Source organism: Antennarius striatus, chromosome 22 (genome assembly GCF_040054535.1).
Source record: "Antennarius striatus isolate MH-2024 chromosome 22, ASM4005453v1, whole genome shotgun sequence".
NCBI classification, from domain to species: Eukaryota; Metazoa; Chordata; class Actinopteri; order Lophiiformes; family Antennariidae; genus Antennarius; species Antennarius striatus.
This window is the reverse complement of record NC_090797.1, coordinates 9,033,279-9,054,871: the sequence shown is the minus strand read 5'-3', so window position 1 is coordinate 9,054,871 and position 21,593 is coordinate 9,033,279. Positions and strand designations below refer to the sequence as shown.

Sequence of the window (21,593 nt, the reverse complement as noted above, 5' to 3'; positions counted from 1 at the left end):
CTTATTAATTCGTTGCATTACAGATCAAATAACATGAAATGCACCAATGAAGCACAAATACATGTGGGTTTTTAGATGGGATTCCCCTTAGTCATGTTTTGCATATTCATGCACATGTTTCTGGTTTGTCATCCTCTTTTAATGTCTTCTAGCAAAAATACTGGTGTTGAGATTTCACAAATCCAGTCTCTTGGCTCATTTGGAACCCCGGTAATAAATCTCTTCATCACAAATCCGTATTTCCTAGAGGGTTGCACAAACACGCTCGTCTTATGCAATCAAGAGAACGCTCAGATTCAATTAGAGCAATGGGGATGAAATGGAGGGATAATGACGAGGCTGCAAATGCACCACATAGTTTGCAAAGAGAGTTGATTTAATCCAAATACAGTATGTTACCACTTCTTTTTATCAACTTTTTTACTTTTTAAAATTACTCGCCGTATAAAACTATTTGACATTTTAAGGGATATGTCTCATGTTTAATTCAAAAAAGACTTCCCACTGAACTGCTCACCAGTAGGTGGCAAAGTTGGATTAGCCATTCTTCATTTTGCATGATTTATTTTATCTTGTTGTGATGGAGGAAGAATCAAGTCAAGGGCAAAGGTTCAATCTATTAGGGACTAGTTAGTTGTGTCTATGCAGCTTCTCCTATTTCATGAGAAAGCTGAATTCCAGTGTGAATAACAAATCACCTGACACAATTCTATTGTTTTTAGACTTCATTGTGGCATGGAAACTAATGAAAGACTGTAAGAGAGGAGCTATGAAAATTTAATTTCACTACTGTTCCCCTGCTGCGTTCATGAAATGTGAATTCACTTGTTAAGATACCAGTCGTTACAGATGGCACGCTTCATATGTAGTTTCAGTAACAACTAAGCACCAAGTCCTGTGAAACCTGACCATAACCTTTCACTCTACCGGCTCACCATCATTTACAGGGCAATTTGGGTCTGGATTCACTAATGTTGCCACTTGTGTTTCCGTGTTTTTGGTCACATCTCTCCCTGAATTTTTTTCATTGTTAGTTCAGATGCTTTTGGATGTCACCTTTTCCTGCCCCTAGTTTTGCCTATATTTGGGTCCTGTATTTTGCATGATCTGACAAAGATTTATGTAGGATGCTGTGTGCTCTCTGTTCTTTTAAAATCTGGGGGAGGAATATATTTACATTTTTAAGAATTTGCCAAATAAATTCCAAGTAGTAGGTATCATTACCCCATGATAAGGTGTTAGCATTTGCGTCACTTAATCAAACCTGTGTGACATGTGTTTTTGTGTTGTTGATACACATCTGACATGCAGAACTTTACATTTTAGATGACCTTTTTTCAAGTCCAAGGCATGTGGAATGCAAAAATCACACTGTTTAATGAGTAATTTCATGTTTTATACATTTGTTAACAAAATTGCAAAAATAAGTCTTCCATACTCATTGAAAGTATTTTATTTAAACAAAAATGAACTTGATGCATTTGGATTTTTGTCAATGAAAAGTTGCTGAATATCTGCACACTTTTGTAACAAAGCTGAATAACTGGTTTTCATTTGTCAAGTTTAACTAATTTATTTACCAGTTTATCTTAACTTTCAATGCTTTAAATCAGTATTTTACGAGCCAATTGACATCACTAGCTTCACTTCACAACTGTGAAGTGTTAACAAACCACCAACTGTCGACGATGTTCAGCTGTGAAATACACAGGTGTCTACACATGTAGGCCACAGACTCATTTTAAGTGCACTGGAATGAAATGTGTGTTACTTTATATTCTGAGGTGCGTGTGTGTGTGGTTTAGAGGTATGACTGTAGATGCAGGAGAATGGATTCTGCTTGGGATGAGGTAATAAAAAAGCTTTTGGTGCTCATCAGACATACTGTATAACCAGCATTGTAGATTGTAAGAGAAGTTAAAGGTACTCTAAATAAGCAACAGACTGCTCTGTTTGGAATGATTAAACATCGAGATTAATTGTAGGATTTAACACCATAGCCTCAAACTTAACAGTAATTGGTCCACAAAATGACACTGCTAGCCAAACCTGTAGACTCTGTCTACCTCAGGTCTAACATGCCACCCAGAAGATTTGATGAGACATTTTTGTTTTTCGTTGGGAGTACTGAGGCATACCAAGATCACCAGTTCTCCCTGACTTTATCTAGTAGTGTACCTGTGATGGGGTTTGGCTTAACGTTTAAATTGGAAGCGTACGGTGTGGATTTTATCTCACAAATCTGCATCTTTGCAAATGAGATGCAGAACTCTTGGGACACATTGGTCGTTATCCTTACAGTAGACCTTTTATAGTGTCCAGTTCCTCCCCTGATGCCAGCTTCCTGTACATCTGTAATAGTTCATTTGCTTGTGGAATTTTTGACTCTGGTGTGCAGGGAATATCAAAGTCTGAAGAGGTCTGAGAGTCAGGGAGCTCCTCCACGTTTGACTGAACATTTTGGTCATTGCTTTCTTTCTCATGAGAAACATTATTGGTCCTTAGGTGTCCTTGTTCCCGCCCACCTTGCTCTGGTTGGAGAATCAGGGTGTCGGGTAAAGATGAGTCCAAGTTCTGGGAGGAATGATTTGACAAAGAGGTGGACAGGGTCAGGCTGAAGTTTTCGTCAATGATGGGGGGCTCTTCTTCATCACTGAACAGATCTGGGGTCTGTGAACCGGTCATTCTGGAGGCAGAGGGACTCAGGACGGAGCAACAGGATTGGACATTGAAGCTGTTCTGGCTGTTGTGGCTGTTGAGGCTGTTCTGGCTGTCAGGAAGCATTTCTATAGTGAAGAAATCCTCCCATTTCGGAGGATTATTAGAATCGTGTCCAACAGCCTCTGTCTTATTTTTGTCATCTTCTTTATTTATCTCATTTTTCTGTATCAACCTTTTCAGCCCCTCCTCCATCATTCCCTCAAACTTCTCTTCCTTCTCATCTTCCTCTTCATCATTGGACTCAGCACAGTCCATATAGTTGTATGTCATGGGTTGCTCATCCGTGACTTCCACAGCTAAAGACTCCTCCAAAAACACAGGCGGCGCTTTCTTCTGAGGACTGCGTGCTTTCACTAATAATAACAAATCAGAAATTATACTCACATTTTCACAATTAAACAACCACAAAAATAACAAAAAATAAAAGCAACACAATATTTTTCACCATTTTCCGTTTTTAGGCTTAGCCCAATCTTCTTTCTCACTGGTGCCAGGTCCAGACGGTCAAACAGCTCATCATCACTGCCTGAATCTGAGCAGAGAAACACAAGAGACAGAGTAGAACCAGCTGTTGGTAAACACTGATGACAAGCCCAGTATCTCACCAAAAACATAATTTTCCATACAATATTTCAATTTTTGTGGTAATCATTTGTTTTAAAGATATAAATTTAATGGTGTCAAATATTTGCAATGTGATCTTGGTATTCCACGTTCTCATGAAAATGTCTTGGCAAGTCAATATAACAAATATTTCTGTGCCTTATATAAAGATCACCTACGATTATAATTCTCTTCTACTAGCTGTATTTCACAAATAAGACTTTGAAATGCAGTCAGTTTTTGCTTGAAAATGCTAAACTGTGACAAAGAATTCAAATACAGAGCACCCTCGCGCATTCTCGCATCAACGCTTGCAACTTCACCTCATTGTAGATTTTTGGTAGGCATTCAGGTGATACCGTACGCCAATTCTATTGGCTGACAGCATCCTGAAGTGCGCTACTTTCCGTGAGTCTCGGACTTCTAGGGACGCAAAAGTGCTTTTAACAGTCGATAAGAGTGTTGGAAAAGACGATACAGATAGAAGGTGGTATAATATCAGTATGTAAAGATAAATAGTTCATCGCTATATCGCGGAATTCGTTATTCACGTGTGGTTCCTGGAACGCATTAACCGCGAGGAACAAAGGATCACTGTAAATAAAATCCACTTATCTGAACATATCTTTAAAAACAAGCAAAAACATCTGTATGACCATTAAATGTTTGGAAAACACTGCAGCAGAGCATTCGGTTGATTTGTCACATCTCCCATAATTCTCTGAAAACAAGCGTCACACCTACAAGAGGTAGTTATTGATGTTATTTTGCACCACAGCTGTTGTGCTACAGTCATTTGTGCATGTTAGGGTCGGCGCTCACCGTACGCAGGCTGCTCCACCCTGCTGCGTTTGAGGACTCCAAGAGGTTTGTATACAAACACTTGGTCCGACTGTTTCCTGCACATCATTTTCAACCTGTTCAAACACACTGTGTCAGATGATGATTATGATTATGTAATTATATGTATGATTATAGTGTGGAATGTGAACACAACTTTTTTGACATTTTAAAATTCATCATTCATTTTATCATTTTGTAAGAGTAGTTACTGAGTAGACAAATAAAATCTCTTTGTAGAGATTATAAAATGTGATTGGGTTTAGGGATTTAATTAGAGTCACAACTTACTGTTATTTTAATTACACATTAATATGCCAATTGTTTTCTCTACAAACTAATAGATTGGTCCATAACGCAAGAACATTATTAAAAGGTCTGCTATTTTACTCTTATTTGTTTGTCTAATCATCACTTTAAGTGACGACCCAACAACGTTCACTTTACAATCACAGAAGATGAAGAAAAACCTAAAATCCTCACAACTGAAAAGCTAAAACAAGAAAATATTTGGCATTTTTCCTGTTAGATAAGGTCATTTAACTGAAGTGAACAAAACTTGACTCACATCTGTGTGACCTCACTCACTGTCCGGCCAATCGGGACAACACTGGGGTAAATGTTGACTGGCTGGAGGTGGGAGAGGAAGTCTTTAAGCTGAAATCACAGGAAAACTCAATCTTTGCATTTCAAAAAAAGAGAAAGACACTACCTGTACATAGTTTTGATGTCTAACTATAACTTTCTCATATAATTTTTAATAACTTCAACAAACACCCAAATACCTCTGAATAAGAGGAGTGGAAACTGAAGCAAGCTCTGAAGGAACTGGCTCCTGTTCTAGAGAAATAACACAAAAGTATGTTCAGTCATTATAATGTAATCCACAATGCATTATTCTGTTAGACTGGAACAAGCCTGTATATAATAAACTATAAAGGTAGTCAGCCCTAAACAGGGGTTCCTGCTTCCACAAAGTCAATGACTTCCTCTTACTGTATTATGACTTCAGTTTTCTTCATTCTCTCTCCGAACCACATGGTGGAAGGTTTAATACTGATGATACGAAGAGGCGTTCCATCAGGGGCTGTACAGCCGCATGGCAGCCGACTTCCTTGGAAAAATTCTTCTGCCTACACATACACACACACGTGCATACACACAAACACACACATCAGAATGAATTAACTGACAAAAGAAAACGACACTAGAACTCCAGCTGAAGCATTGAAACAAACAAACCAGAGTTATTTGTAGATATTAACAGATCAATCATCTGATCATTGATAAAATTTTCAAAAGGATTTGAGGGCTTCATTGAAGTACAGTAACCCCTCGTTTATTCACTCTTCAAGATGCATGGCTTCACTGCATCGCAAATTTTTTAGTAGGTAGTCATGTGATACCGTACGTGCATGCTATTGGCTGACAGCATCCATGTGTGCGCTGCGTTTCGAGACTCACCAAGTTTTACCAAGTTATACGTAACTTGGTAAAACTATTATTGTCAACATAAAAAAAGTGCATGAGGAACCTTAGGATGTCGACAGGCATGGATTTGTGTCCTCCGGTCAGTCGTCACGTAGCTCAGGATCTCTGGCATCCTCTTGAACATCTCCAGACTGTTGACATGAATCTGAAAGCAGAATCAAACTATGTAAACATTTAATGGAACTTCAATGAAAGATGTTTAAGCATGATGTTTGTGTTTGTCAAGAGTGTGCGACTTTGAGTTACCTGTGAGTTGAACTCCTCTCCCAGGTGGGTGTAAAGGTATTCGTATCCAAAGGCAGCTTTACAGTTGAGCCACACAACATGGTACGAACTCTGACTGATCCAATCCCCAACAAGCTTCAAGATACCATTCAGACAGACCTCCTGCACCCACCCACACACACACATACCCACACACACATTAGCTGAAGCCGTGAAACTTTGACGCATTTGATTTTCCTCCATGCCAATGTAGTAAAAAATGCATAAATTAGAGAAAATATTGCCTCATTACCTGATTAAGAAAAAAATCCATTTACATTAATTGAAACATTATTATAAACGTCATTATATTCATAAAACTTTTTGTCGAATAAAGTGTTTGAGCGTCACTGCTAAAGACGTCAACAATCCTTCACGTTCAAAGCCTGTGAATTCTGCTCCCTTTCCAAAAACTTACCCGAGAGGGAATTTGGTAGAATCGGGGATCATAGAAAGTTGAGTCCAGATAAATACTCCAAATATCCTTCACTCTGTATGTATGACACAATAAAACAGCATCAGTTGTGTAAAGTCCTGGTAGAGATAGTTGTGGTGGTAAATACATCATCTTAAATCTCACTCAAAAAAGTCAAAGTCTGTGTCTCCAGAACTTTTGTTGCTGTTCCCTGAACTGATGGGACAGATGTTAGTGAACACATTGATTACTGTAAGCCAAACCTTCCTCCGGAGTGCAGATGTTCTATCCTCGAGACATCTCCAGCAGCCAACCTGAAGTCTCCGGTATACAACACGTTTCCTTGGGAACCTTCAAACAGGAACCTACACAAGGACGCACAACATTTCAGACCGACTTGTTGGGATGTCATGATTATTAAAAAAAAAATTTTTTTAATTGATTTCGAATTGAAGTAAATTTTCACATTAAATGTGACCAAGCAAAAGAAAATCATGAAAACTCATGTCTAATAGAATCGAGTATCGGGCATAGACTAAAATTATATAAACTGATATGAGCAGTTATTTTTCTATTATCATGTGTTGTGATGAAAGGTACAGAAGAGAAAATAGAGAAAATCAATGAAAATGGTTTGACTTGCATGACAGAGCCGGGACAGTGGCCTGCAGGAAGTAATGTGACAACAACATCTTCTTTCTGTCCAAAAAAACAACATAATGAAAAGACATCAATCAGGGACACGTCGAAGGAAAATGTGTTTTCCATTGAATCAATTTTCCATCTCGGAAAGATAGATAGGCAGATATATACTTTATTAATCCTGGAGGAAATTGCACATATCCTTACTCGGACATACATAAATAAATACTGGATAAACACCAGGAGAAAAAAGAAACACTGACAACACAGGACATCTAGCGGGTAGGGTACATCCTTCTTACATAGTAAGACACATCATTTTCCCAATGTCTCTGTATGTACCACAACACCTTGGCCCCACCACACTACAACACAGGGTAACATCCAATCTCCTCCCCTCCATTCACCCATGTGCTGACCTCACACCCTGACCTCGCTGGATTGACATGGAAATGATGAAATCTGTAGTTTTTACCTCTCCAGATGCTTCATCAACCAGAGAAATTTGTGTCGGGCTCTCCAGCTCTAAAGGAACCTACATCATTCATCAGAAGGGGGAAAAAAATGTCTGAATTCCATGGAAGCAGTGAATTTTGCTGACCTCAAAATACTTGAATGCAAAGAAACCATAAAATATGACGTGATAGAAATTACTACAGACAACTTTTTAAAAATCAAAATAAATACTGAATACATTGCAGGGAGGAACCACTAAAAAATAGGTCTAAAACAACAGATTACAACCGTATGTTTATGCAACCTGCTTTTAGAAAGTTGGTGCAGTTATGAGCAATAATGGATGGCTTTATATCCCACAGGTCAATTAAGATGTGCTGAAACACATTCCCCTGTTCTGATATCATTCTGCATTCTGATATCAAGAGCTGGATGTTAACATCCTGTACTTCATTTCTGTTTATTGCTATACAAATATCAAACAAATGCTATTGTTCAATCCAAACTCCTTATACGCTACAACTCCAAATGAAATAACTTACAATATATTCCTCCCAAAATGCGTACTTGGGATTGTTCAGGAGAAGCTCCTTGGTCACAAATGAGCAATAGAGTCTGACTGTAAGGCTGGAACCACAAGATAACACAAAATCAGGCCAACAGAGTCTGTCACTCTCTTTCTCTCTGAGACACACACACACACACACACAAACACACACACACACACACACACACACACACACACACACACACACACACACAGGCATTCAGGGACACTGATGGTGTTCATGCTCTAAGTGTTGGTTTTGTTACTGATTCATTACAAGTTAATAAAGAATAACATGTGTTGTTATTTAGATTCTACAAAAATGAAATGCAAATTTACAGACAAACAGCGTTGTGCATTCAAGTACCTTTAGTGTAAGAACTATTATTAAATCAAAATGCTACTCAAGTGTTCGGAACTGTAGATTTATGTCCTGTTACTTAAATATCTTCTGTTGCTGTGATAATTGCGTCCTGCTTCACGATCAGCAACGTTTCTAATCAATATAAACTATACGACAGTCTCCTATTAACATCTCAATTAAAGTCACCACAACTGTCCAAAATGTCTTCACCTGAACTGTAGTTTTGTCTTCAGTATTTGTGCTTTCAGTCCTTTCATATGATCTGTTGCAGACAGATGAGGAGCAGAAACACATCGTGACGTTCAGCTCAGCTCTACATCACACGGGCTGCTGATGCTAGCTAACTTCCAGGCTCACCTTTGTGACAGTGGGAAAGGAAATAAGCCCGGGCATGTAAATTCTCCCGGTCGAACCGATCCAGAGAGATTGTGGGATACTCCTTCATTCGACCTGCAAATGAGCTCATTTTTACGACACAATCTTTGAGGTATCACCTAAAATTTATGAAACAACCTTTTCCTCGTAGAAATCATATTTAGTAAACATCGCCGGTGTTTTTTGTAGCCCCTCCCTCCAATTTTTAGTTTTCTTCTTCTCTTTTTAATTTGCGGTGTTTCCGCTGCTCTTACTGGGCTCTACTGCCACCTGCTGTCTAGTTATAGGTCTGCATTCCTTTCTTGAACCCTGTTCAAGCAGTGAAAAGTATTCTTCCTTTCTCCAAGTTCTAGATGAATGACAAAATAATACTGTCTCAAAGGAGTCCGTTTCTTTTGTAGCTGTTCAGCAGAGACAGCCTTTTGCTGGTTGTGGAGCAGGAGAGAGGAGCTCAGCTGGAAGCCAGGAGGAGGAGATGGGCAGTGATTTATCCACCACTGCCGGCCCGACAATGGGAGGGTGTCGTGGTTCAGGGTCGAAACATGATCTTGGTTACCACCTGATGACATCAACTCCTCCTGGCCACGGCTACATTCACCAAAAGTGAGTGAAGAAGAAGCTTTGGATGTAATTATAATAGCTACCAACGCTGTCCTCTGTGCTGTGGCGCCACCTGGTGGTTGTCCTCCAATACAGAAGAAGAAAGTTTATCGTAACCAGGCAACCAAAGATAACATCGTCTGCGTCAGGGAGCAATTTGGAAGACAAATTTACACTAATGTGAGTAAACTATATATTGACATGCCCTAAAGAAATTTAGGAAAACCACATAAGTTCAGTGATGAAATGACTTGTTTCTTTTTCCTGGTTGAATATGAATGCTGTTCAACAGACTACATTGGTTTAATTGTTTCCATTTATGACATATTTCAGTATCTCCACCATGTCCTCTGCTGCCAATAAAAACTCAAAGCCTAAGTCGATGAACAGAGCAGGAAGATGGTCTGCAGAAGTGGAGAATCTGTTCAGATTCCAGCAGGCAGGATACAGGGATGAACTGGACTACATGCAAGTCAAACAAGGGGTCTTGGTAAATACCATAATCTCAGTGTTATTATATATATATGTCTCATTACTTATACAATTTGATTAATTACCACCACTATTGAGAGTTGGAGGAGGTTCCTATGTTTACCTTTTTTAAAATGATCTTAAGAGTTTAGAAGAGGGCCTGTAACCAATTAATATACAGTAGATATAAATACAATAAATATAAATTATATAGAATAAAAATGACAAGGCTTATATAAATGGAGTAATGTAGGGCTACTGACATAAAAGAGGTGTAATGTTTTCTCATAAGGTAGTTTAGGAACTTGACGTGGTCCATGCTTTAACACTGTTCATACACTGCTTATCAGTTCAAAGTATTACAATGAGCCTAAAAGGCAGTTATAAAGATTATTGGTTTTAATGTGCAAAAACAGTTAGGGACAAACACTGTATTCAATACAACACTACATTCATTGAAAAACTGTGCTGAATCCCACACTTGTGATCTGTTTGGCTGTCATGCTATCATAAGAATCATTACGTGGAACTTGAAAATACTTACAGTTTTTCTTTATAAACTCCTCCCAGACCTCAGATTAGTCACAGTAGGTGCAATACGTCATGCTACCCAGATGTTAAAGAATCATACAGCATGAATTCTTTGTTCCGACTAGGTCACACCCCTAATGTTGAACTGTCATATGCAGGTGACAGCCCCAGTCCTACATTATAGTGATCCAAAGTGTTACTGTCTTAATATAGTTGAAACAGGTGTAAACCATTGAGGTGTCTCAATATCATGAAAACCTGTCTCTTTCTCTCTTAGATTAGCAAATGGCCAGACACCGGCTTTGTGAAGAAGCTCCAACGTCGAGATGATACATTTTTTTACTACAGTAAGAACAGGGAATGCCAGGAGCAGGATGTCCATAAAGTTAAAGTCTATGAGTATTAAAGCAATCAGTTCTCAACCTCATTGTTAGTACAATACAACTTTAATAGCATTCAACATTATGATTTTGATGCACACTGTAAGTACAGATATACCCCTCTGGTAATGAATCTTTTATTTTGAATAAAAGAAATGTTGAAGTTTGTGAGCTTGATATGTGATCATGTTTCTTTTGGTTCAATAAATTTAATCTGCTGTAGAGTATATGTGATTTCTTTTCATTTCACTTCACCCAGTCACTCACCAAAAACTATTAACCTGTTTTTTGTTTGTTTGTTTGTTTGTTTGTTTGTTTGTTTTTTGCTGCACCTGTTGTAAAAAACTCCCTGAACTAAAGGGAGGCTGGCCATAGAAGATGTACAGTAATTATGCAGATGGAAGCCCACAACTGGCCATAGATTAGTGGATCGCGCCCACACAGCTTAACTCAGTATACTATTGACTGCCTCCTCCATTAAGATGTCATTTAACATAAATAAAACATTTCAGAAATGGAAGCACAATGGAATTTTTTTGGTTTAATAATTTTTTAGCAAGTGTTTCCTTTTTTGAATTTTATTCATTTTTACTTTTGCTTTTGTTTTTCAAACTTTGCAAAGAACAAGATGACAGAAGTGGAACTATACATATTCACTTGATCCTGCATGGCTTTTTTTGCTTCAAGATAAAACACCAAAACACAGAAATTATATTTTTTATTTATATATATTTTTACATACTTGAAGGAGAGCTCACAAGTCTACTTGAAGTAACATTCATGACCAGTTAAAATGTGACTGAAGTTTTCTGTTGCTGGGATTAATCACCATGGAGGGCCGTCACACTCTCCTCATGTGATGGTAACATGAGGGGTGGGACTGCTCGACTAGTCCTCAGATTGGAGGGATTTTACCAGAAAAAGACACAATACTTTAATTTTAAGGCCAGGGAGTTACATATTTATAATTTATTGATTTGTAATCAGAAATAGACAAAGTTGTTCCTGTAGTGCTTCACATAGAAATGTACAGACTGATGTAACCATACTTCACTTTACTACAGTTAGCCCTGGGACAGCAAGGCAGGTGAGTAATGTACGGTAATATTTAATGTGTATTATATTAAAACTAGCTTCTAGGCGGTACGGTAGAGCAGTGGGTAGCACTGTCGCCTCAGAACACGGCAGGTACGGGTTCGAGTCCCGCTCTGTGCGGAGTTTGCTTGCTCTCCGCGCGTGTGTGTGTGTGTGTGTGTGTGTGTGTGTGTGTGTGTGTGTGTGTGTGTGTGTGTGTGTGTGTGTGTGTGGCTCCGCGGTGCGCTGGCGTTGTGCCCGGAGTGTCCCCAGCCTCACGCCCAATGCCAGCTGAGATAGGCTCACCTCCCCGTGACCCGCTATGGCGGATAAAGCGGCAGAAAATGAATGAATATTAAAACTACAAATGGTAATAATTAGAACCTTTCACTTTAAATTACACTATTTCCATCTATTATTCAATTAACAGTAAAATTACGTTATAAATGTGATGGTGTTAAAAGGTGTTGAGTGTTGTTAAAAGGTGAGCTTCACACCAAATCTACTCAGAAATGACAGATTATATACACTCTGAAGATTTTGATTACTCAAAAATCCAGCAGAACTCCCCCGTTCCTTTTAAATGAACATCATTCCCACTTTTGTTTCTAGTAAATAGCGACTGGTAGAAATATAACACTTACTGTAATTAAAGATGGGTGAAGCAGTTCACATTATTGTCCACTGTCCCAAAACTGTCTGAGAAATTGCTTACATTTTAAAAAAAGTTTTGCAGAGTCCTTAAAGTTAAAAGATTTACAAAAGATTTTTTTTTAAATGCACATAAAAGATTATAAAAGTATTTTACTTGTTGTGTGGGGTTTCCTTTCTCAAATTTTGAGACTAAAACATCAAAACAACAAAACATGGATAAGTAGTGCAGCAAAAATCAAAATAAAATAAAGTTCAGACAAATACTAATAAGAATAATAGAAGTAAAACAGCTTTTTCTCATATTACACACATTACAACTACTGCTACAATAAATAAATTCTACTAATAAAAACCATAATAATACAGTACTAAGAAGAAACAGGAAAAAGAAGAAATCTAAATCGGATTAAATATTAAAATACCTCCAAAATTATTAGAAAACACAAAATTAAAAAACAATCAAACAAACGAAAAAACTTAAGCACGTTCAGCACATGTACAGTATACCAGTAGTAGTACTGTGCTGTAGTGGAAACATGTACAGTAGTCATCCTGGGGGTTTGGCGAGTTGCGCGCGCATCCCGAACTCCCGGCGTCGGCTAACAATGACGGACTTCCCCTTTAACAGCTTGAACTGACGCTACCGGGCTTATTCCCTTTAATTTATACTCGACGTTACTGTCTGTTTTTCTGGAGTCATGTCTCCACTTGGAGTCAGTTCACAGGCTATAAGGTAAGTGTGCTTACACATTGGAGTTTTTAGATTGTAGAAATATTGACTATAAACTTTTGCACTGGGCCTTGAGGAGAGGATTCTTCTCTGACATTTCAGGGGCTGCCTCCTGCCTGTATGCTAAGTTAGCTCAGTTAGCAACCTGCTTTAGAGTTAGCCCTAACGGTTAAAGCTCAGGTTGGTTAAGAGAAATAAATAAAGCTATTGTGCTTTCGTTATTACTCAAACAAGTATCGTTAAGTAGTACTTATGTATAGATTAAGTATTCATGTTTGCTTTTGGTTGAATTCTAAACACAACGGTAGCATATGGTCGGTCAGGTAAGCTCTGGCATTTACCTCAGCGGCTAACAACCTGTTTGGGTAAGTTAAAATTCAATGTTTTTGCTTATCACTGGTCATCAGGTCGAGTCGTTTATTGACCAATATAACCGGTGAGCTGTCACAAGTCCCCAGCTGTCAAGAAAACACGTTGTCTTATCTTGCTTGCAGACGTCAGGTGTTTTGCTGCAGGCTCTGAATCTTAACCCCCGTTAAGATATCGTGTTTTGGAGGAATGTATATTTTAAGTTTAGTTGTTATTGACTCATCAGTTTTCTTACTGTATGTTATCTTCATTCCTCCAAGCTTTCTACTGTACTGATTGCTCTCGGATGGAGGAAATCACTTCAGTACCAGAAGTATCAAAATGACTTTGATCTCTTTCAACTTTAGCTTATGTTCTAATAGTGTTTTATTCTCCAGTTGGACGTGAATCCATTAATGTATCACTGGAAAACCAGTACAGTCAGATTCAGACAGATTTTTAAATCAGTAATGAATGTCTGAATTATTTGCTTTCCCGTTGAACTTTCTGTTGTCTCCTTAGTTGTTTTTGTTTGTGTGTACAGCTTCGATGCTGTTGTTTTTTTGGTCAATGTTCTAAGGTGTTTGCACCGCAAGGTGTGCTCTCAGGTCACATGTTATATCGTCTCAGCTCAGCAGGGTCTCTTCTTAAGGAGCCTAGAGAATCACAAGGCTGTGGAGGAATGCAGCTTTAGGCCAGTTTTAAGCCAGTTTATAATAAGCCATTTGTTTCCATTGTGTTTAATTTCTGCTGAGAAAGCTCTGTGAGGGTTTGATTTCCTGCTGCCTTCTTACCCAGAAAGGAAGCAGCAGCTGCAGTGTGTGTGAAAATGGTTGATTAGTCTTGTGTGAAGATACGGTGTTAATCCGTAATGATGATGAGGTATATTCCAATAAAATATATATATATAATATGTATTCCTCATGTTGATTATCATTCCAGTTTCTAGTAATGTTGCCTCCACAGCCATGCTCATCATGATTGCAATTCAATCAGCTAAACTCTTTTCAGAAACAACGAAAAGTTTTGTTCCTTTTTATATCTGAGTGAGTTGATACCACCAGCTGTACTGAAACGGGATGTGCATTATTTTGTCACAGTAAGCTTAATTTAATAATGTTGCCTTATGTTTTTATATGTATATATCAGTTATTTAGTACTCTATTCTGATTAGAGGAGTTTCATTCACACACAAAAATTAAGATATTTCTAGAAACATGTCCTAAACAGTACTGAGTCGATTCCTTGTGCAAACAAAGAAATAAATAAATTGATTAGTAATAAACACTAGATCATGACTATAAGAAAGTGGATGGGTCCTTTTCTTCCCTGGGTTTAGCCATGGCACAAAGCCATGTCATTCATTCTTAATAGATTATTGTCAATCAATCAATCAAGTTTTATTTGTATAGCGCTTAATGGCAACAGACAGAAAAGCCCAACAGAACCCTCCAGAGCAAGCATAAGCGACAAATTGATTGTCTGTGTGTTATTGTGTTATTATTTGTGTGAGTGTGAATAATCTGGGCTCTGCTGTTGAAGTTTGTTTTAACATGAAAGATGTAGGATTTTTTTATTAATTTGTAGTTAACATAAAATGAAAAACCTAATTTTACTGCTGTACGGGTCTGTGTGGCTAATTTCAACTTCCTGTTTTAATCTTCATCATCTTCTTTTTGAAAGATATTCTTATCACATCTGAATGTCGAAGACATGAAGCAGAACGAGCAACAATTTGAATGTTTTCTGTAGTTCCGCTTTGAGCAGCTTACTATCACTTTTTCACTTGTCAGTTTTTAAAATCGCAGAGCTATATGAGTGCTTGTATGTTCTTATGTTAAAAGTTCTATTGTTAAAATAATCATAACACCGTTGCTGTTGAACTAAAAATGAAAATTCTTGGTTCTTTTTTTTTATATATTTGTATCTACATTAAGATATTCCAGGTGTTTTTAAAGGTGCAAGCTAATATTACTAAATAACTTGTTTGTAAGAGCAACAGTCCAAAGCAGAGATATCCAGTTATTATTAATCACTAAAAGTGCAACGAACTAGTGTTTGGGGGGGGGGGGTTAATGATGTTATCTATAAATTGATTAGCAGAATAGTTGACAACTATTTGCTGTGGATAATCCAGGCCATTAGTTCTGTAAATGTTTCAGCACTCATGAAAACCAACTCTGTCAGTACCATTGAAGAAAGAAAACAAAGCGAAAAAAACAAATGTTGATACCAGAAAATATTTAACTTTATTTTCCCTGGCAGGAAAACAAATAACAATTTTGTGAGATTTGTGTGTTTTTGTCATATAGAACAAAAGCTAAAGTGTAATAAAAGTGGGGAAGACAATGCTTTTCAACAGCATATGATATGATTGGACAATGGTCTTGTTTGCATTTACAGAAAAAGCTAAAGTGGAGAAACAAATAACATTCGTTTGCTGCAGAACGCTCTGGTATAATTTTTCCCGTGACAATTTTTTGTTTTTATTTTTCACAGGTAAACTAACCTACCTTGCAGGGCAGAGTCATCCATCACAATGACCCCATCAGTCTGTTGATGTCGACGGCTTCACTGACACTCAGCAGAGGGAGGCAGTTGGAAGCTAGCTAGCTGGTTGGCTATGCAGCACTGGACTGGAGTTTACTGGAGGAAGCAGTGCTGAGAGGCGAGTGTGTCTCTGCCAAACAGGCCATGGATGATTTCACCACCAGGACATACGGCACCAGCGGCCTGGACAACAGACCTCTGTTTGGGGAGACCTCGGCACGGGTAGGAGTCTGAATAAATGTGTTTGTGGTGGGACTCGATTGATATGAAACTGTCTTGATGATCTTTTAATTTTTTTATGTAAAAAGACTTTATGAAAATTATATTTCAACAGAACGTTACAAATGGTCTTCTCAAAGAAATACAGCCTGCAATGTTTTTTGGAAGAGTTAGAATTTCTAAATGGGTGGAGTGGCGTCATATTCCTGGCAAAGAATAAAACGTCGATATACTCCATTAAAAATACAGCAGTGCATATGGTTAAATCCGTACAGAAATCTGTCATACATGTGTGCTTTAAAATCCAGATCATTAACTGTTAGCATTTAGTTTTAATTGTTCTTCCTCCCATCTCCAAAAACATGGAGCTTAGGTGAATAAATGAATGAATGAAACTGGTGATGATTTATACCGAATGCTGATTCATATTATCTGTTTTTCTGGCAGGATCGAATCATCAACCTGGCAGTGGGGGGATTCACATCTTTGGTTGTTTTAGTAAGTACAGATCTTCTGCAGCATCAACATTTATGAAGTACAGTATTCAGATGTGAAGCCAACGATTGACTCCCTTGTCTTGATCACACCGTGGTCATTGTATGTACAGTAAAATAAGGTCACTGTGGCCTCTTGAATCACATCAGGAACAAAAAGGTTTCATATCTGTTCAAAGGCTACCAAAGCTGTTGGAGAAAAATTTGTCATTATGCCAAAAACGGTTCTTGTCAAAAAAGCTGAATCCGGTTTATCTGTTTTACATGATAAGAGTAAATAAATATACTGTATCTGTTGAATTCTAGTTGTACTTGATGTTTCTTAATATGAGCCAGTATTTACTCCTGAGTTGCACCAGAAACTACAGTCACTGAACTGTACTGTAGCTGCTTGCAGGCATTTGTGGGCGTCTGCCTGGAATGTGTTGAGGGATTTTCTCCGTTATTAGCATTAGACAGGGTATGTTAGTCTTTTCAACTTTAAACTGGTCATAATTGCTCTGACACAGTGATTAAAAACTAATGTGTAACACGGAAACTTACTGAGTTTTCTGATGTTTAGTCTCATTTAGCTTATTATAACTTGAGATCATAGATTTGTTACTTAACTGTGGTTTGTCTATCTCAGTGTGTGGTCTGTCCACATCTCCTAAAAACCGCCAGACAGAATCCACTGGTTTTTTACTCGAGCTTTTCAGGACCGAGCTTTTCACATCTCATAATTGGTTTCTTCAATTTACAAAATAATTTTTGTGGTATATAAAAGTGTGGACTTTTTGCCTTTAAGTGCTAAAGAGGAAAGGCAGCTTGCTGTTAAAACAGTGACTCAGCTATCTTTACTTCTCCTTTCCAAAGTGAAAAGCATTACTACAAGCTGTGTACTTTGTCTTGCCTGGAGTGATACTGGCTTCTGGTGAGCAGGAGTCAGTCCTATAACAAAGACAGTCAAATAAATTCCAACAAGCTAAACAAAAGTATTTGATAATGAATTTAAAACCCTCCTGAACAACTGCAAAAATAACACATATACAACTAGTTTCTGTCAGGTTCTTTCAGACTTTGTCTTAAAGAATCAGCTGTGCTCTTTTTATTCATAAGGAGAATTAAAGAGATGAATTTCATTGTGGAACATTTTAATAAACCTGTAAGTTGGATCAAATCTAGTCTGACTGATGCTCCTGACACGTGAGCACCCAAGTTTAAAAGTTTATTTTATTTTATTACTTTATATATTTTATTTTTCTAATGGAAGGGCTGTAAAAGAATTTGCTCAATACTGATTTTTGTATGGTTGTTATTTCAAAATATTTAGAACTCAAGCCTTCAACACAAACTACTTTTTTCGTAGTTTCTGAAGCAGTTTAGCAAATTGAACGTTCCATTTTTAACATTTGTCCTTCTGATTTTTCCAGCTGACTGTCATCAGCTCATTTGTTTTCCCCTCGTTGCCTCCACGACCTCTTAATGTCTTCTTTGCCGTGTGCATTCTGCTAGTCTGTGGATCCACTATCGTGCTGGTAAAAACACTAACATACTTATACAACTGACTAATACTAGCTGATTTTTTATTCCATATGAAATTTAAATCCTTAAAAATCATCGTTGTTTATCTTTGTCAGATATTCTGGTACCGGCAGGGCGATCTGGAGCCTAAGTTCAGGAATCTGATCTACTACATGCTGGTGTCCATCGTGCTGCTCTGTCTATGTGCCAACCTCTATTTCCATGATGTTAAGTAGGGCCGCGATGAGGAGGAAGCCAAGGAGGAAGAAGAAAAAGAAGGGACAACATGGCCTTGAGAGAAACACAAATTTAAAGACTGCATGGAGAAAAAGATGGACCAACAAGCTGCAAAGGCACTCATCACACAAACTTGAATGAATCTCCCACCTGACCTCGGACCAAAACCAGTGAAAGTTAATGGTTATGGTGGGATGAAAATTGTCAAATTATTGGCGACACACACACACGCACATGCACACAGCATAGAAAACAAAGTGTACTGTTTAATAACATAAAACAGCCTGGAGACACCAGTGGAGGATGAACTAAGTTGAATTGGGTGTGTTTACATGCACATAAATGTTTCACGATGAAACATGGAGAAACCTGCCTTTAATCCTCATTGTTTCATGTTCAGTTGTTATTCTTCTTTTAAATTTGATTGCAGAAGGGGGATAGCATTGATTTATTCCTTCATACAAAAGTCTTGCTTCATCTTCAAGAAGCAATTCGTCTTCTTTCAGCGTTTGTTTTTCCAAAACCAAATTTTCAGTCTGCCAAACTATGTAATAAAGGATTAAATCTGCTGCCACCTTGCTTGTCAAAAGCTCTGAGGACGTCAGCATGCTGGATCACAGAGTATGAACCAAAGAGGCAGCCACACCTAAACCTAGAAAAATGAAATATCTCTATTGTGTTTTTCCACACAAATACAAGAGTAAATAGTACTTGGTGTTATTTTTAGCTTGTTGTGGTTGGTCAACACAAGTTGTGTAGCACCAGGATTTCATGTACCAGCAGTCATGGATGTCAAGCTTCTTCTGGAGAAAGCAAAATGTCTTCCCAAACACTTTTTGAAAGCTGCACTTTAAAGTTATTGAGCAACACATCTTTGCAGATTGCACTGGGAACAGTCATACTGTTAATGTACAGTAGTTGTCTGGTTATATCCTGTTGTAAAATCAAAGTGCTGTGTGAGATAATATTGATATATTAAGAGGGTCAGACCTCTGGTTTTATAATTTTTCACTTAAATTCTGTCAGGAATTCCCATAAACACCAGAACAAAGGCTGCAAACAATTATTTATACTAATTTTTTTTCCCGTTCTAAAGCAAAACACAAAGGTAACAAAGTCTCAATTTACCAAAACCAGAAAGTGAAGACGTTTTTCTTTTTAATTGACTTGAATCAGTTAAGATTTGTGGCTGATATTGATGATTTGCAAGTAGTTCTGTCCCACCAAAACAAAAAAACATTTTTATTTTGAGTGTTTCAGTCTATGATATGAGGGCCGACTTCCTGGCTGCACGTTTATCTCATTTCTACGACTTTATCTTCCCAAAACTTCTACAACTTGAATTGGTTAAGCCATGATAATGGGAGCAATCCCTCAAAACAGCTTTTAATTTTTATTCCTCCTTTGAATTTGTAGTTGTGGGACATATGGATGAGTGAAATTTACATGTTGTCAACTGTTTTTCAACTCTTATAGAGTGAATGTTTTTCCTTGACGTTGATTCTGAGCATGTAAACAGATGCCAGCGAACCGTCTCGCCCTTCAGCGCTGTAACACAGACTCGCTAACACGCCAGTAGCACAAGCTGCATCAGGGCTCTCTATCAAATATGTGTAACCGTTAGTTCCGAAACAGCAGAGGAGAAAACAAATTTTATAAATCAAGTCGATGCAGAATTACATTAACTGCCAAGTCTTGTACTGAGCAATTTTTGTCTTTTAGTTTTGTCAAAGCCATATAAGCACACAGAAACACACACATTCATCTGCAGTGCCAGTGAAAATGAATGGGAACAATCCTCATGTCTTTATACTGAGGCATAAAACATCTTTACATAAAAAAGTGTATATTATGTGTCTGGCTCAGTATTCTGTATACCAGTAAGCTTCAGGTTTATTCTGTGTTGTCATAAATGAGAATTATATATCATGTAAACATTTTATATTTATGTTCTGCTCAGCACACTTAACCCTGCTCAAAGAAAGTTTGATTTGGACGTTTCAGGACTGTTGACTCATTGTATCTGATTTATGACCTTCAACATTCAAGTAAACGAAATCCAAAGCTGGACTGTTTGCAGATGGCACTTTTGTAGCAAACCTTGTTGGTCTGTAAAGGAAAAACAACCTTTTTAGATTAAATCAGTTATCTTCTCATGTTAGTGGAGAGGTTTGTGAACTGAAGAATGTATGAAGAGAATGGAAGTTCTTGTTAATCTTGTCAAACCACATTTGTTCTAGCTTGTGCACACAAACATGTTATCACAGAGCCCATAATGAGGATCTTAGTGCTTCCGTTGTTTGCTGTATTTAACCTTTTTTTTTACACTTTAATAAAAAATATACGTTCTTCAGTTCTGGCAAATGCTGTGACACCATTTTGCAGCAAAAGTAGATTTTCTTTGTGTACTACAAAAATTCCTTTGACTTATCAAAGGTGAGTGGATGATGACAGGTTGTCCATCTTTCAGGTCCTTATAACTTGAATTATGCAGGTATTAAAGTATTTTGGTTGATAAAAATATCAGTTTCTCAATCGTTCAGATTCTTCCTATCACCCACACCCATTCAATGTATTCCTAAAACAAGAATTTTTGGTGACCTTATTAAAAATGTTTAAATGAGTCGATTCGTTGTTCATCAGCTGACTTCAGTATTTGTTCCAAACTCCCAGGCCTGGAAGCAAGGCTGCAAAAAAGAAACCGTTTCCCCCTCAGTCACACCATAGTGAGAGCATCTATACGAAGCTCACATATCAACCGAATGCCACATTTGATTCTGTAAATGTTCTTTTTCGTGGTTCAGTATGAATTAGTCTAGCTTCTGCAGAGGTGTCTCTCACACAGCTTGAGTTCTAGCATTTGTGTCCTTATCTTGCAGCTGTAGCTTCATTTACTACTGTTCTGCAGTTCAGCTTTGTGTAATAAATGACAAGAAACAAACCCAGCACTCCTCTCGAAAGGTCGCCCTTACGACTTTAGGATTGTCAAAGCCATTTTTTTATTTTCGAAATGTCATGGAATAAATTAGTGTGACTTGACAACTTTTTTTAAATTTTATATCTCGGCTTTCAAAAAGAACTGAT

At 37.7% G+C, this 21,593-nt stretch overlaps 2 protein-coding genes across 2 annotated transcripts; one reads left to right on the top strand and one right to left on the bottom strand.

The window, feature by feature from the left end:
- Positions 1–1,399: 1,399 nt before the first annotated feature.
- dclre1c (DNA cross-link repair 1C, PSO2 homolog (S. cerevisiae)) lies at positions 1,400–8,889 on the bottom strand. Its single transcript, XM_068307079.1, has 15 exons — positions 8,701–8,889; positions 8,554–8,605; positions 7,975–8,059; positions 7,452–7,511; positions 6,978–7,033; positions 6,598–6,699; positions 6,338–6,410; positions 5,902–6,042; positions 5,699–5,800; positions 5,161–5,297; positions 4,950–5,004; positions 4,733–4,821; positions 4,147–4,241; positions 3,167–3,253; positions 1,400–3,074 (listed from the first exon to the last, which is right to left on the bottom strand). Exons 1-15 carry the CDS (start codon positions 8,807–8,809, stop codon positions 2,296–2,298), a joined length of 2,022 nt encoding a protein of 673 aa, XP_068163180.1. The 5' UTR covers positions 8,810–8,889; the 3' UTR covers positions 1,400–2,295.
- Positions 8,890–13,024: 4,135 nt separating this feature from the next.
- On the top strand, positions 13,025–21,417 carry tmem243b (transmembrane protein 243, mitochondrial b). The gene is made up of 5 exons (XM_068306852.1): positions 13,025–13,161; positions 16,006–16,278; positions 16,723–16,773; positions 18,182–18,286; positions 18,389–21,417. Exons 2-5 carry the CDS (start codon positions 16,201–16,203, stop codon positions 18,506–18,508), a joined length of 354 nt encoding a protein of 117 aa, XP_068162953.1. The 5' UTR covers positions 13,025–13,161; positions 16,006–16,200; the 3' UTR covers positions 18,509–21,417.
- The last annotated feature ends 176 nt before the right edge of the window (positions 21,418–21,593 follow it).

What these genes read in the sequence shown, in the direction of transcription:
- dclre1c (XM_068307079.1), bottom strand. Translation starts at nt 8,809, where the DNA reads ATGAGCTCATTTGCAGGTCGAATGAAGGAGTATCCCACAATCTCTCTG. An exon ending in AAGACAAAACTACAGTTCAG is followed by an intron (nt 8,060 to 8,553) that starts GTGAAGACATTT and finishes TTGTGGTTCCAG; the next exon opens with CCTTACAGTCAGACTCTATT. An exon ending in CATCTGCACTCCGGAGGAAG is followed by an intron (nt 6,411 to 6,597) that starts GTTTGGCTTACA and finishes TCATACATACAG; the next exon opens with AGTGAAGGATATTTGGAGTA.
- tmem243b (XM_068306852.1), top strand. Translation starts at nt 16,201, where the DNA reads ATGGATGATTTCACCACCAGGACATACGGCACCAGCGGCCTGGACAAC. An exon ending in TTGGGGAGACCTCGGCACGG is followed by an intron (nt 16,279 to 16,722) that starts GTAGGAGTCTGA and finishes TTTTTCTGGCAG; the next exon opens with GATCGAATCATCAACCTGGC. An exon ending in GTGGATCCACTATCGTGCTG is followed by an intron (nt 18,287 to 18,388) that starts GTAAAAACACTA and finishes TATCTTTGTCAG; the next exon opens with ATATTCTGGTACCGGCAGGG.